Source organism: Anguilla anguilla, chromosome 3 (assembly GCF_013347855.1).
Source record: "Anguilla anguilla isolate fAngAng1 chromosome 3, fAngAng1.pri, whole genome shotgun sequence".
Classification (NCBI taxonomy): domain Eukaryota; kingdom Metazoa; phylum Chordata; class Actinopteri; order Anguilliformes; family Anguillidae; genus Anguilla; species Anguilla anguilla.
Genome location: NC_049203.1, coordinates 56578650 through 56595113, shown reverse-complemented (window position 1 = coordinate 56595113; position 16464 = coordinate 56578650). Strand labels below are relative to the sequence as shown.

The 16464-nt window shown below is 41.9% G+C and overlaps 1 protein-coding gene across 1 annotated transcript in view; it reads right to left on the bottom strand.

Moving 5' to 3' along the window:
- The window catches only part of arrb2b (arrestin, beta 2b), a 34025-nt gene extending 18520 nt beyond the window's left edge, over positions 1-15505 (bottom strand). The window contains exon 1 of the mRNA XM_035409116.1: positions 15304-15505. Coding sequence (XP_035265007.1) covers positions 15304-15326 — 23 coding nt within the window. The 5' untranslated portion in view covers positions 15327-15505. The remainder of the gene's footprint in view (positions 1-15303) is intronic.
- Between the last annotated feature and the right edge of the window lie 959 nt (positions 15506-16464).

The following is a 16464-nucleotide window of genomic DNA, read 5'->3' as shown; positions in this document are numbered from 1 at the left end:
CATCTTCCGACCCGCTAGCTCTCCTGTAGTACAGCGTGGCCAGAAGCATGGAAGACGGTCACAGGCTCACCTGGCAAGTGCATTGGAGCGCACTTGCTTCCGCTGAGGAACTGTATGTTCTGTATGTGCATGTCAGCACGGGTAGCACTGGAGTAAGGCACAAGCGAACAGGCAAACACAATTTCCAACACATACAAACATATGCATATCCGCAGCCTTATAATACGCAAATATTGTGGATGCAAGCAAATGCAGAAGTCGCGAACACAGAGTTTATTTGGGTCAGCATTTGAATAGACAGGTCTGTTCAAACTGAGCAGCCCTTGTGTGTGTATGTCACTTCAAATAGCCATACCAATGTTTAGGCGGAAGGCCAAAAACAATGCAACATTAACTGTAGGGTAGCACTTCTTCATTCTAGCCCAGCCTCGGTTTTACAGCAAATCAGCTGCAGTTATAGATCAGGGCCAAATGCTCTCATCTGAGTGGAACCAGAAACAAGAAAGGCAGACAGAAAGTGGGTCGAGGGAGAAAGCGTGCACGTGAGCGTGCACGTGAGCGTGCATGTGAGCCAAGAGAACTCGCGACCATACACAGTGATGGAACGATAGCGCCTCCCCCCCCCCACCCCTTCACATCTCACGACATGTTCAGACTCTTCCCTTCGGCTCTCTCTGTCCCTCATCTTTCCAGCTCCAGGTCTTCCTCCCTCTCTTTTCGCTGCCCGCAGACATCGCAGTTCACACATCACAGGCCTGGCTCCACTGCAGACAGGCGGGAGCTCGGAGGGCCAGGATGTGGTGACAGAATCGAGGGCCCTACGGGCAGCTCCCATGATGTATCCTTTCGATACGTCACATTTCAGTACAAGGACACACAGCACGGAGTAGGCTAATCACAGCAAAACACTTTGACTGTTTTAGCAACCAAGGACTGGCCTGTGCGCCTGTCTATTTATCTGGACAATAAAACGGAAGGAAATCAATCAGTGTCTGGATTTAATTTGGGCCAGGTAAAGAAGCGCTAAATAAAGACTCCTTTACAAGGATGCATCTGAAGGATGAAGAGGAAGAGGGAGAAGAGCAGGAGCATATATTACAGTGCCTACTGTGACCAGACACAGCTGGACAGTGTGGGGAAAAAATTTGTGCTCATACAATTTACTCAGTGCACAAAAGATAACATTCAGGGATAGTCTAACTCTATTGTTGTCCTTGATGGTGAACAACCGCAAGCACAGAGTCAGAACTTTACAAACCACACACACACTTTGTCTGGTGATCTGCTACAACTGAATGGATCTCTTCTGATGCGACTGCTCATTACTGACATTTGTCCTCTCTCATCATGACGCATGCAACCACCCTGGACTTTGAACAGCCAGATTAAGCCATATCCCGTGTTCCCGATTCCTCTCAATCTTCAGCCAGGTTTTCAAATTAGACTGACTGATGTTTTCAGTCAACAATTTAAACAAACTTGCTATTAAGGGATTTATGCTGGTCAAAAAAACACTCAACTCAATGACCGAGTATGACCTTGGTGGTCACGAAGGTTATCGCTTGCACCACATTCTCTTATTCATCTTTCTGTCATCAATTTTTGAATTTCTATTTCAAAAAGAATGGAGAAGATGAAAGAGGAATGGCCAGGAAAGAAAACAAAGGAACAGAAAGCCAGAAGTAAAGAAAGCTTTAATGTCATTTGAGACATACACAGATCTGCCTCTGCTAATTCTAGTCAGTGCCTGGAAGAAACTAGCTACACATTGCCTACAGTGACAAAGGCCTCACTCTTGGCCAGTATGACAAATTCAGATGTAAATTAGCCTGAAGTCTTTGGCGAAGAAACATTTTCATCACAATTAATAGTTCTATTGAATTGTGGTGCAGGGTGCAGATTCTGTATGAACCCAAAGACATAAATCCACTTCATGATCTGGAAGTGTTTCTCCACAGACACGGTGTCAGATCAATACAATGACGGGATATGATCAATGCAATGGCTGACCTTAAGAAGCTCTTGATTAGGACCAATCAGGAACAACAATTTCTGCTAGTGACTCGTAATGAGTGTGAGAACCTTGGAATGTCTGGAGGCCTCCAGGATATCAGAAGTGCAAGTGCGTTCTTTGTTTTATTTCCCAGATACTTTCTTGCTCCGCATACTTCCACACAAATCATGTCAGCTGCATGTGCTGTGTGGAATTTGGTCTAAGGGGCAGACTTTTAGAGAAAGAGTGCAGCCCATGCGAAATGACCTAGACAGAAAACACGCCAGACTGTGCAAAGTGTGTGTGCATTCCTTCACTGTGTGTGTAACTGTCATCCTTTCCTCCCACTCCTGGCTGTGCTCAATTTTACACCTCAACCGCAGCCTACATCACATGATGCCCCCACTTCCTGCACCCAGCTATCCGCACACGCAAACACTTCCTCTAATGTGGGCTGAGAGCAGGGAGGGAGGGAGGGGGGGAGGGGGAGGAGATAGAGAGAGAGAGAGAGACAGAGAGACAGAGAAAGGGTTAATAAGGGGTAAATAAGGATAAGTAAAAGAAGCAGGAATGTGTTTGTGAGCACTGATATAAAGTTGCAGCAGCCACATGCTCTCCACGCATAGATTGTTTTACATTCAAAAAAGAATTATCAATTTCAACCGAAGTCAATGTGTTGTCCATATGGGCCCTGCTGACAGAATGCATTGTGTACCCCAGCTACACAACAAAACAGCTTGGTTTGATTTCTGTCACACAGTTTAGCAACTTCCCCTTTGCCAGGGTAAAAATACATTCAGCAAGCCAGAGACCTCCCTGTAGTCACTTGAGCTATACAATTCTGGTAACAGGCTCTCTAAGAAAGAAGGCTATATGGCTATAGCCAATTTGATGCAAGCAAACTCTGCAACTGGAAACTGCGCTACATTCATTTTGAAAAATGGAACGGTTGATGAAATTGCACAGCATGCACTCTGAGACACCACGGTCCACCCACACAGCCAGCTTTCACAATGACAATCGCAATCACAGCACAGTGGAAACCAACATTCAGGGACCAAGAGTGTACGGAGAAGAGCACACTACTACACTTCAGAGGGCGAGCGTGGCACTTATTAGGTAAACAAATGTATTCAAAGTGATAACAAAAAAAAAACGCACAGAACTGGGGACCTGCTGCCTTCCATGGGGTAGGATGGAGGAGTGTGATGCTCAGTGTTAAATTCACAGACATTTAAAGCTGAATTTATTTATTAACAGGATTAGCTTTGTTCAATAAACAACATGGCTTACCTCTCCCAACGTGTGTACACAGACACACACACACACACACACACACACACACACACACACACACACACACACACAAAGCCACTCCAATCCCTGTGAAATTCCTCTCAAGTGTGGTGTTTTGTTCACATTCAGTAACAAGGGAGATGGAAATTACAGGCAATTTAGCAGGTTCCTCTAAAGGGCTTTTGGGGCAGTGGATTTAGTTGCCTGAACGTTCAGTTGCTCTCATTATAAGAAGTGCTATTCATAACAGTAGCAGCTACAAAAAGAAGCTGTAGACAATACTGTGTACATTTCGAAGTGTCATTTTAATAATAATTAGCTGAAATTAATTTTCCAAAATGTACTGAATGATAATACTATGAAAAAGCCTAGACCCAAGGGCACTGAATCTGATAGACCTGCAGCAGTGTCCAGGGTGGGGGCGTGTTATTGTACATTTTCATGTGCAGAGGCTCTAGCATCTGCCAGCTAATGAGATGCACACGTGTAAAAGACACCAGGATGTGAGGAGTAAACACTCCTCACAGCAGGAACTTTGAATCCAACCCTAAATTTTGGAGATATTTTTCTCAAATGTTGAGCTGCGCACCTCAACACTGTCAACACTTCTGCACCCGTTTGCTTCCATTTAATAAACAAACTGCCATGAATGTATGGAGATGCAGCCCTGACTGCTCACTTCTGGAGAAACTGAACATACCTGAAGCCATTCCTGTTACTGCTGTACTGCACACTACATTTTTCAAACAAATTATTTGCTATTATTTCAAAATAACATAGAAGAACTTCGGGTGACAGTGTGACTAAAGCAACCTTAAATATGCTGGCTTACGCAGCTAACCAACCAATACAAATACTACTATATAATACGTTATAGGACCCAGGGTCATTTGTAGCTGCCATTTTATTATTTATTAATTTTTTTTACAAATATGGTCTATTGCAAAAAATACTGCACAGCCCACTAGACACAGTCAACTATTATTCATTCTGTTGCTCTTTGGCACTTTCTATAGCTAGGAATTTTAGAAAAATAGAACTGAAAGTTTGGATGGTAATTTAATCTATAGTCTATTTCAGTTTTATAAGTTCCTAAAATTGCATGAGAACAATAACCAATGTAAGAGGTTTTTTCATTTCATTTACTTTGGCTGTAAATGCCAAAGGACGCAGACTGTGGTGAAACTGACAAAGACTTGAGTAAAAACCATCATTTACTGAAGTGCGGACTCAAACTAATGCATATAGATGGTCGTTAGGCTGACATTTTCTCCAGTACCTTATCTTATGATGGACCCAAACAGCAATGGGGGCAGACATTAAATTAAACTGCAGGAATGTATTAAAAGTGAACTTACTTTCTTCAGATAATGGACCTGCTGAACCAGTGTTCAGGATCTTGCAATAGGGCCTTCGATCCTATGTCCCTGCTCGACCACTCCGCTCGGCGGCAGCAGGGCGCCTTGTTACCCCTCCCACCTGAACAAAGGGATCACAGAGCTTCCCCTACCCTACCTCCCCAGTGGTGGAACAAACTCCCCGTCCCTCTCCGAACCTCCCCCTCACTACCCATCTTCCGCCGTGGCCTGAAGACTCATCTCTTCAGACTACACCTAGACTAACCACCACCACGCTGTATATTTCACCCCCCTTTTTTTCATGACACTTGTTACATGTTACCCCATCCCAGCACTTTTTGGTCATTTGTATTTGTCCTAATACTGTAGCTTATTCTTCTGCCTAGTTGGCTTTGCAGAGGTTAGGTCTGAATAGTGTTCACTGTGCTAACTAAACAGTGTTCTTGGCTAGAAATAGCTGTACAAAATAAGTATGGTATCTTACTGAACCTGTGTTTAGTAGTTGTCTATGACCATGAAATGCACTTTTTGTACGTCGCTTTGGATAAAAGCATCTGCCAAATAAATGTAATGTAATGTAATGCCTCAATGTTTAGACGGCATATACAGAATTTGGGTTTCTAATGCAGGACACAATTCAGGAATCTCCTAACAGTATTTTCTACCCTCCCGCCTTCCCACAGACACACACACCGGCACACACACACACGGTACTGCGGAGGTTTAAACTGGTAAGCCGGTACTCAAGTAATCTGCTTCCTCTTGTTCTCTCACTCTCACGTGTTTTCCTTACTTAGGCCAGGAAATGAAAAGGCCCAACTGGAGTCTGCAATGTTCTAGACCAAGCAGAAAAACAAACAAACAACAAACTGTAGGACAGAGACCTTATAATCTACAACAGTTAAGAGAGCAGAGGTGCATATTTCAGCATAATCTACCGCTAAAGGTAGAGAGGCAAAGAATTTGCAACCACCTAAGGTTAACCACACAGAGGCAGAAACTCAATAAGGCAAACACAGCAGTACTTAAACAGAGAGCAAGCCTTAGCCTACAGAAGTGTCACAGACCTCCCAAACAGCTGCATGGAGGAGAGAAGGGGGTGGAGAACTGCTTCAGAACTTATTTAGGGTCCTAAATGGAACACAGCAGACAGACCCATGCAGGACATATTACGGGCACGGCGGCCTGGCTCAGGTGACCAGACTGTGGGTTGCAGGAAATGACTCCAATCTCAATCTCATGACAACCCGAAATAATGGCACACGCAGTGTAAAAACAATGATAATCTTTTTTTTATGGGGGAGGGGGTCTTCCTGAGCTTTTGCAGAACAATCACAATTCTCCCCATCCCTCGCTTCCTCTAGCCAGCCTGAGGAAGCCTGGCCTCGCTCCCCCTCCCTCTCTCAAACGCATGAAGCCTTCTGTGAGAGTATTATACTGTGTGCTGTTCTAAAACTCTCAAGAAACCGCCAGAGCATTACAACTGCTCTGCAGGCAATCTCATTTTGGAGAAGACGTCCTGTCCTCTTCCTCATTTCTCCTTTTATGAGTTGGTAGTTTATCAAATGCGGCTTAGAATATTCACTGAACTACTTACAGCCCGAGTATAAGCAGACATCCAGTACTTAATGGTTTTAAATGCCTGCCAGTATCTTAACTCATTTCATAATGCCATCACTGATTGTCATTATTACTCAGTGACCTCTGCTCGGCTGACTGCTGAGTGTGTGTCAATGTGACAGCAGAGATTAGAAAAATACTCATGTTCCATTACAGACCATGAAGGGCTATCTGTGATTCCCTTACGATGGAATCAAATCAGACCGGTATGCAACTGATGAGACCTCACAAAGGTTGGGTCAGATTGAAATGCATGAAAACAAAACTTGGGGAAAACTTTGAACAACTCTGACCTTAACTTCGGCAGCAGAGCTTCACTCCAAGAGCTTGCATTTGCACAATTTTGCCAAGCCTGAGCTACTTCAAGATTCTTGAGTTGTCGTTCCAATGTGGCTGCAATTTTACATTTAATTCCAGTCTTGGAGTAGGGAGTGTTCCAGACTTGGAGTGTGTGACTGGGTGTTTACCCATTCCAACAATATCAGATTTGCAATATGGAATCACTGTATAAAGGAGGAGTGAGCACCAGTACTCGATCAAATGCTCAGGTCACTTCATCATCGCTCAAATCATTATGGTGCTAAAAATATAATGCCCATCCATCCATCATCTATACCTGCTCATCCTGGTCAGGGTCGCGGGGGGTGCAGGAGCCAATCCCAGCAGGCACTGGGCGAGAGGCAGGAATACACTCTTGGACAGGTCGCCAACTATTGCAGGGCACACACACCATTCACTCACACACTCATATCTATAAAGTCTCCAGTTAGCCGGCCTGCATGTCTTTGTACTCTGGGAGCAAACCCACATGGACACAGGAAGAACATGCAAAATCCACAAACTGCTAACAAACAATAACGGATAATGCTACTCATTAATCAGTAGAAGTGATTCTTAATTTTATCTGAAGGGACTGAAAGTACAGTCCAACACCTGAACATAGAAATGCTTTCATTGCAGATCAGCCTGAACATAGAGTCCTTAGTGGACTGCAGCATGCAAATACTATTTTTAAAAGAGTGTGAATAGATATTAAAATCGGCTTGTTATATGTAAGCTACACAAAAAAGGGCTTGATTTGAATATGCAATCACATGAGTGTAACTATGAGTACCTGATCACAAAGTGCCATGAAATACCCATTCCCATGTACCACAGTTTAGATAACAATCTGGTACATCCACATATCAAAAACAGCAAGCTTATCATTGCTACCGATTATTGTGAAAGAATCCTATGCACCAAGTAAGTAATCTTTGCTTTTTATTAAAGCACATTGAGAAAATTCTTTAAGTAATCTATTCCATGTCCCCATTAAATTTAGCACGGCTGAAACAAGCTAGTATTTCTGGACTGGTAATTCAAAGCTTACAAAGGGTCACTGGAAAGCTGGCAAATTGGCCAATCCACCTTCCATAATGGACTGAAATGAGAACTTTGAAAAGGGGATTGAGGGGGAGAGAGAGAGAGAGAGAACAGCAAGAGGAAGACGGCACAGTCAGAGAAAAAGAGAAGTGTCAGTAAGCTCTTGCCCAATCTAGCAGCCAGCACACTTCCTCTTTTCTGCTTGCTTGTTTCCTGTCTTGATTGTGACGGTGCGAGTTTCCAGAAACATGTTTGTATTAGGGATGTCACGGTAGGAAAGTCTGAATGAAATACCATGGATTTGATAAAAATGTATCATTTAAAAAAAAAAAATTTTGAACCGAATCACAAACGCAGGCAATATTATTTAGCAATCATTACATTCATTTAACCAATACCTAGGCTATACCTCTATAATAAACCTATACCTCTGCATACAGGACCAGATGGTGTACCCAAATGCATTTTCTAGCTAATGTTAATGTTCAGTCTATCAGTAAGCAGTAAACATGGTCCTTCATTGCCTAGCAACACATTTATAAGGGATTAAAAAACATGCTGGGAGCAGTTGCTGAATCACTGGCATCAAGCTAGCTGCAAAGTTTTTAATGAATTTGTTTGATTTTGGTTTTCTTCCCCCTCTACAATCGAATATATCAAGATATACCACTGACACGGGGGACGATTAAAGAGAAATGTAGGCTCTACAGAAAACGGTCCTTTTTTACTGTGATATACACTAAAAATCTGTAGTTTGTACCATCTCTCACACAAAATAATTTACTTGTATAGACAGAGGACAGACAAATGCACCCAGTGTTATAACAAGGCAGTGAGAGAATGGAACAGGGAGGAAAAACCTATTTGCAAGTGGGATGTCAAATTGTCTTTCACATAAACGCCTAAGCTAATTTTAAGAGAAGCATGTGTTGATTCAAAACTTTAACAGGCTTTGCCTTTCACAGATGAGGTACAACTGTAGCCATCACCAGATTGGAAGTCATGACACACTTAATACATTACCACGCCTTCTTGACCCAACTGGCACAGTTTCACTGTGCACCCACAGGAAAAATGAATGACACTCTCTGTGCAACAAGAACACACAAACAAACTCACCCTGTCTATCGCCAATAATAAGAGCTTTAGCGGTTAATCCACTTTTCTACCTGACGGCTGAATGCTCGACTCCACAATACAGAACACTGTTCTTGGCAAAGTAGCTCTACACTGTGGAGGGAAAAGAGCCAAGGGAGGCAGCATTTGTACAGGATTTGTATTTTAGAACACAGCCTGCATCAGTGATGACGGCTGGATTTTGACCCTTCAGTGTGTGTGTTTATTCCATCACAGTGGCTCTGTGGCTGTGTACGAGCAGAACAAGGCCGAACCAGCTGCTTGAAAAGTTCCCACAAAACATACAAAGCATTTCTATTCCCCAAGAGGGGGATGGAGGAAACAGAGGGAGTGAACATGACTATGAAAATGTTCACACCCCCTGTTTGTTACCAGTGGTGTTCTACTTCGGAATGGGCAGTGGAAAGGTGTGTGCACTTTCCACCACAGTTGTATTCAATAGCAATTTCAAATACACACACACACACACAACAACAGGTAAGCTAGAGTAGTTACTGTTGTGGATTTTACATTTTATGGGCTATTCATAAAAACAATATTTCGCACATTCACTAGGCTTTAGCTAGATCGCATAAGCAAGCGGACTGAACACATTCATTGGGGAGCACTGCTTTACAATTCAGTAACATAACATGAACAGAGATAAACATACCCATCAGGCATTTTAACAGGCATGCGCTGGTTGCCCTACAAGGAAGAGGAGCATTCGTCTGAGAGGAGAGTGCTGTAGGAGCATTCATGGTTCACTCGCACATGCAACAGCAGAGAATGTTTTGATAAGGGATGCATACATCAAAGCAAAAGTAAGTAATTAGCATAATTATGGTTAATCCATGCCTCTCGCAGGTCCTTTGGGATGCCATTAACAGGTTGCCTATTGTGGACATGTGGAAAGAAAATTTGCGTCGCAGGCAAACAAGTACTTCTTTCGCTGGCCGTGTCAACAACCTTTAACTTGCAGCTGACGGAGGAATTTGGCAACAAAGAACACCAAATAATCCGCTGGACTGCTCAAAAAACCCTTAAATTCTTCTTTGCCGATGACGCCTTTGAGTAGGACCCACTCTGGCAACCACGAGCAATCAACTGAGGTGACCTTCCTTTTTCGCACTGTAAGTGTTGCTGTCGGGGTTACTGGATAAATTACACAAACGCATTGTAAAGAGTGATTGACACTGCAGCTCACACATGTTGCATTCAGAATTTCAGGCGACACATTTTAGAATGCAAAGACGCGTACAATGGACTTGATGTAGCTGTAAGCATCCGCATACTTCCGTAGGGTATGCTTTGGGCCTTAGTGCAGCCTCGTGTGTGTTGGTGTCACGACGTACATGTGGCTATTTTTTGTCACATGGTGTTCGGGCATAGTGCATCAGTTATACACATAAAACACATGCACATAAATTAATGGAATTGGATAACATTACTGCCCATTAGTTGGACCCTTGAAATTCAATAAATGCACACATATTAACAGACTATAGGTGGCCTAATGCTTTTAGCCTGTACTGCACATATGTACGTATGTACATACATACATACCAGTTTTCTTAATAACAATGAATTCAGAGCAACACTGTGAGAAGCAAACACTCTCATTCTCTCATTGGACTCTGTCAAAGCGAACACTGGAAATCTTATCTAGGAAAGTAAATATTGGACCAATGGACCTGAACAAGATAGGTTTGCTTCTGTATCCTCACAGCAAAATACTCTGTTTAATAGTTTATTTGTTCCAGAATGTATTTAAGTCAATTTGATTATTTTGCGATTCTGAGATGGATTTAATAGCACTATACACATATAGGGATAAATTACACCCCCAATTTATCAACTGATCTGACAAAAGGAGGCTAAAGTGCTTTAAAATAGTCAAGCAAATCCAGGTATTAAAAGGTAATGAAAGAAGCAGATAGTGGTAAAATGGCAGGAAGGAAGGAGGGGTAGAAAAGGAAATGTGCAACACTGGGTGCTAGAGCTACGTAAGAGAACAGAAAAGAGTGAATCAGGCAGAGATCGACTAGGCCTAATAGATTCAATAAAGAAAAGTAGACCTAAAAATATATGGGGAAAATTGAGGGGAGAGACTAGGCATCTTGACTGAACCCATCTAGATTACAGAAGAGGGAGAAATGACTGAGGAACTGAGAAGACCAATTTGATATTTAGTTATGTCAGTTTACAATGGTTTTATTTGGTTTCTTTACCGTTCTAACTTCTTACCCTACTTGTCATGTGTACTACTGTGCTTTATTGGTTTAACTGTTTGACACTGTGCCACAATCTCATAAAAGTGGTTTGTAATAAATACAATATTATTACTGAGGGGCACTTGCAGCGCAATTTACTGTACCTGGATGAAGTCAACCCGTTTGCCAGTTTCAAATCAGAATTAAAACACTGTCGAAAAATACAAGGAAGGCCACAGCTTTTTGGAGACACATTTGGTGGGTGTTTTGAAATAATTTCAACAGAGCAGCATCATAGCAACTATAGACAAGCCTTTCTGTAGATTCCCTCAAGAGCATAAAGTCAAACAGGCGTCACGTCAGCACCTGCTGCACAGTGTACCTTGTAGGCACTGTGGAGGACCAAAGCAATACATCAGGGTGACAGCAGGCCGAAGGGACCAGAACGACAATGATTTCAATTAGCGACCTGCCATTGTCTTCATTCGACTGCACCCATCGCAGTCAGGGAGGGCCAGAGTCCTATTGTTTTTTTTCCCCCAACTAAAGAAACAACAATATCCTCAGCACTGGGGAGACAGGGAATAAATTCAACTCAGACAAACTGTCCACTGCATGACCCATTTATTTAAAAACAAATGCAATTATTTCTCCCGACCGACATCCGGACAGGTAAAGAACTGACTGAGGGTAAATAAGACTGAAACTGCGTGACTGCAGAATAGGAAGGCAGAGGCTGTCTGTTAAGTTATACACAACTGGTGTTACAATTACCCAGTACAGAGGCCATGTCCTGTCCACGATGATCCGTCCATTAAAAGGCACAGCTGCATTGATTCTCTTTCCATTCCTTATTGATGATATTAATAGTCCATGGATAGAGTTACACTATTGAGGTTATGAAGATCTCTGACAGTGCTTGCCTATAAGTTCTAGTCCAATCTCTAAAAAGCACCCAGATTCATAAAATGCTTCACACCGCCTCAGGCAGGCCCCACAACATATTCACTCGATCAGGCACTCAAGAACTCAGGTGGAATGAAAACCAGACGAACATCTCTAGCCAGCACTGCGTGATAAGAATGCCACGGGGTCTAAAAAATAGCAAGCGCTGCTTTAAGTGGAGTGTGAGTGCACACAGTCTGCTTGAGAGAGGACCCACCGACTCCCTTTACCACCCTGACCCCCTCTACCTCCGCCACCCAACATTGCTAATGCAAACAGTCAGCTTCCCCTCCACAATAACTCCCCCCTCCCCTTCCTCCCCTTTATAACTCGCCGTCATATTTCACACTTTCCTAGCAACCGGTTCCACAGCCGCCCAAGCTGGCCAAGCAACTCAGCACCAGAGGCACCACAGAGCTCTCTAGATCAAAACCTTTTAGTGGCTTCACTGGGACAAAGAGGCCAAATCAGCCAATTGTCCCTCTGGCAACACAGACGAACAATAATAGACAAAATTGTCACAGTTTGAATCGGTAAGCCTCTTTCAGATCGGTAAACACATTCAGGTAAACTGTGCTTGGAGCCCTGACAGTAATGACTGGAGAGAGTAGGGGAAACGATAACCAGAGATGCACCTGTGTCTCGCCCAGACTCCCAGGAGTCACTGAAGGACAACATACAACCCAGACATAATAATCCTGCTGGAATTAGGGCTGGGAGGGGGTACAAAACAACTGATCAATTAATGAGTCATAAAGTGGCCACATAATCCCTGACTATGAGGAAAAGAAAGCAGGAGAATGGTGATTCAGGAGTGAAGGTGGGAGAACTGGGTTAAGGGTAAAACTTTCCATACCCACGGTAATGACTCTTATTTAGCCTAAACCCTACTTGCATGGGACAAGTTTTGCTCATGTGCCCCAGATAACTTACCAACTAGAGTCCCACACTTGCAATAATCTTATAATGATGTGGGTGCCCTTTTTTCGTGTAGGTAGGAGGGTTTGCATCATGTTATGTTTACCGTGTGACATGCCAGCACGTACTGATCTGTATGCTGTGGTTTAAAGTAGGCTATCTTGTGTTAGCATCAATGCATTGGTGAAAATTCCAGTATTATGTAATCTCTTAAAATATTGTAATTTATTAGCACATTTTTTTAACTTCCATTTCATCTTTTTTAGTGTGCAGTTTTGCAACCATTTTCTGAGTAAATAGGTTCAAAACAGATGTTTTACAACAAACAGCCAAGAAACTACCTTGAGCAATGGCTTCTAAAGGGTACTATCTATGCCAAAGTGAGTAAAATGGAATTTAATAAATACTTTGCGGATGTCAGAAGATGCCTTCACTTATTACAGTGTAGTCTGAAAACACCCATGACTGAAAGATAAAATGTGGCCTTAGGAATATTTTAATGCAGCACACTCTGAGGTGAGGGTTTGTTTGTGAGTTTCTTCTCTCAGCACATGTGATGCTGCCAATGCCTTTTAAAATCCTAACAAGCCCCTCCATCCACATCACCAGACAGTCCCATGTCTCTTTGTCCTGTTCCTGCCTTTCTTTGCCTATACATGCCATTCCCAGCAGTGATCTTAAGGCAGCTAATGGGGATTCTATAATAAACATAAACTATATTCAACTACAGTAATAATAATAACCTTTTAATATATTTTGCATGCCCAGAAGTGCCCTTTAGAAGTGATTATAACAAGCGTTCCATGCTGCTGTACTGTAAATGTGCATTATCATCCCTTTTCTTCACTATTGCAATATGGTCACTGCAAGCAGTTTTATTTATGTTGAGAAGGAGGAGCAATATAAGAAGATCAAAAGAGTGTGATCTGGAGTGTGCGAGAATGAATGATAAAGTATTTCAAGAGGGAGTTCGGTGTCAAAGGGTAAAAACCCAAGTAGTATAGATAGTTAGATAGTCTTTCGTTATGCTCATCATCTTGTGGAATTCCATTCTGCAGATATTCACACAATGACAATAACTTCCACCAGGTATCAGCAGAAACAATTAATCTACACCTAACGTTTCTAATGAGCAAAAAAGAATGAAAGTTTATCCATAATGATAATGTTACAAGTGCATGTCCAGCAGATGTAGGCTAAACTATACATCTCTCTCTCCATTATAGGAAAGAGAAAGGGAGTTATCAAATGCATTACTGTGGCAAAAGCTCATTTGGACGCACATACAACCAGAATACGCGTACGTGATCTCTTCGCTTCCACAGCTTCAAATGCGAATGTATGTCAGTCAAGACAGACCATCACAGTTCGTATGGCTGGTCTTGTTATATCAGAGGCAGGGTCTAACTTCGCCCATCAGGAAAACGGGTTAAGCGCGTCAACCCACGCACATGCGGGTATCGCCGCCCACGCTATGAAATTAAGACATTTTAGAGGTGCTACTAGCTAACTAAAAAGGTGCATACACGGTTGCTAGCTATGTATTTAGTAAACATGTTCGTCCTCAGCTTTTTAAAAAAAATCTACATTCTCATCCATGTGTGTTCCTGAATTTCAATTAAAAGCATACGTCAAACCCGACGTCATCCTGCGGGGGAAATCTTAGCTAAGCAAATGCACCGAAAAACTAGCTACCTCTAGACAAACATAATATTTTAAACACAAACACTACGCAATCGCTTTGCAGACCTTCTAAGTAGCAGGCTGTACAAGTCACATCGCACCAGTTGGCTTATTAATGATGACTGCCGAGAAAGCAAATGTCATGTGTAAAAGGCTATTTCTTTCCGTTCACAAACCGTCAGACCAAGCCAAACACGCACACACAGCTTTGCTTAGCCCATTAGACAACTACAATCTCATAATATTATCAAGTAAATTACTTGAATTGCTAAATTACGCTAGATGAACTCTGAAACAATCTAGTCAAGTTGCTGGCTGGCAATATCTATTGAACTTCTTTAGCAACTAGCCAGCTATGCTCCTAGCCAAAATATTGTAGCAAGCTAGTTAATTACCCCCTAACTACGCGAGGAGAAACCTGTTCGTTTAAGTAATATTTTGGCTACTATATAGCTCTATTCAGTTGACTTTTTAGCTAACACTACCCCGCCCTTCGTTTGAGAAGCTAGCTAGCAATCCAACAAACGTTACTAATACTCACCAAACCCAACTGAATTTAGCTAGAATGGGTCTGAATCTCCGTACACAATACCACTCCCAGATCCCCACTTCACCCACCCAACTCAGCTTCAGAATTAAGCTAACAAGCTAACGTTATAACTAATGCATGCAAAATTGTCCTAGTAGTTCACTTGCCCCTAGCTGGCTGTTGTTACCCACCGTTTAGCCAGCTAGATAAAAATACAATGAAATTAGCCAGCCATTTAGCTAGCAATAGAAAGTTAACGAATCTCACCTTGTGCCAGCCTTGTCGCCCATCTCCACAGGCCTCTTCTTTTAATATGCAGCTACGTACAATGTGGCTAGCTATATTATATTTAATTACTCGTACTATCCCCTCGCACTCTCATCCGTTCGATCACCCAGTTCTGTGTATCAACCCCCTCGTTCGCTCTCTCTTTCTAGCTCGTTTCCGCAGGCTCAAGACGGAAGCCAGTAGCCAGAGTTTGTGACAGCAAACATATAGCACAGGCCCACCTGAGATGATTGTCACCATATTTAGCCAATAGATACCTGGGAAATAATTTACGTCATTCTGCCGACATTTGCCCTACCCTTGGAATAACCAATCAAAAATTAATTTCTAAAGTAGGTTGTCATTGGTTTTGATGGTCAGTGGAATACCAAATCACATTCCCGATTTATAGTGTTTACTTACAGTAATTGACCAATTAAAATATTGCGGGACAGGTTTTTGTTATTAATTTGTATCTGTAGCTGCTATTTAGAAACATAGGTATGTAAGAATTTTATCGTTAACTTTATGTACTTTATGTTTTGCATTTAATCTGCAGTAACTGCAAAGCTATTAAACACTTTTTTTTTTTTTACCTGTATGAAGAAATCTTTTCAGGTGCCTTGGTAGGACTAGACTTTAAATAGGGTCAATTTCCATTGTATTCCTCCTTGCCAAATAATTAATTCAGATATAACAGATATAAATAACAATGCAGATATCAGAGCTTTTGATATCTGCATTTGTTAATGTCACTTGGCCCACTGTTTTTTTATTTTATTAATTTATATGTTTGATCATTATGTAAAATTAATAAATGGCAATAAATGTGTTTAACTCCAGAAATGAAGATCTACAGTGTGTGCCATAAAAAATGATTTTCATCATTAGCATTTCACATGGGTGATATGAGTGTTTGGTCACCTTTGCCATTAAATGAATAAAATAATATTTTTTTAAAAATGTGCTTTGTGTTTACTCAGTTTCCCTTTGTCTAATATTATATTGTGTCTAAAGGAAAAAGACAGATCATTTAAAGACATATTCAAGTACTTATTACTGTAAGAAAGATTTGTGGTCTTGGAGGCACAGATATTGTGTTAACAGAAAACATGTTTTAGTCACCTAAGTGTTCGAGTAATGAAACAGTGTGATGCATGA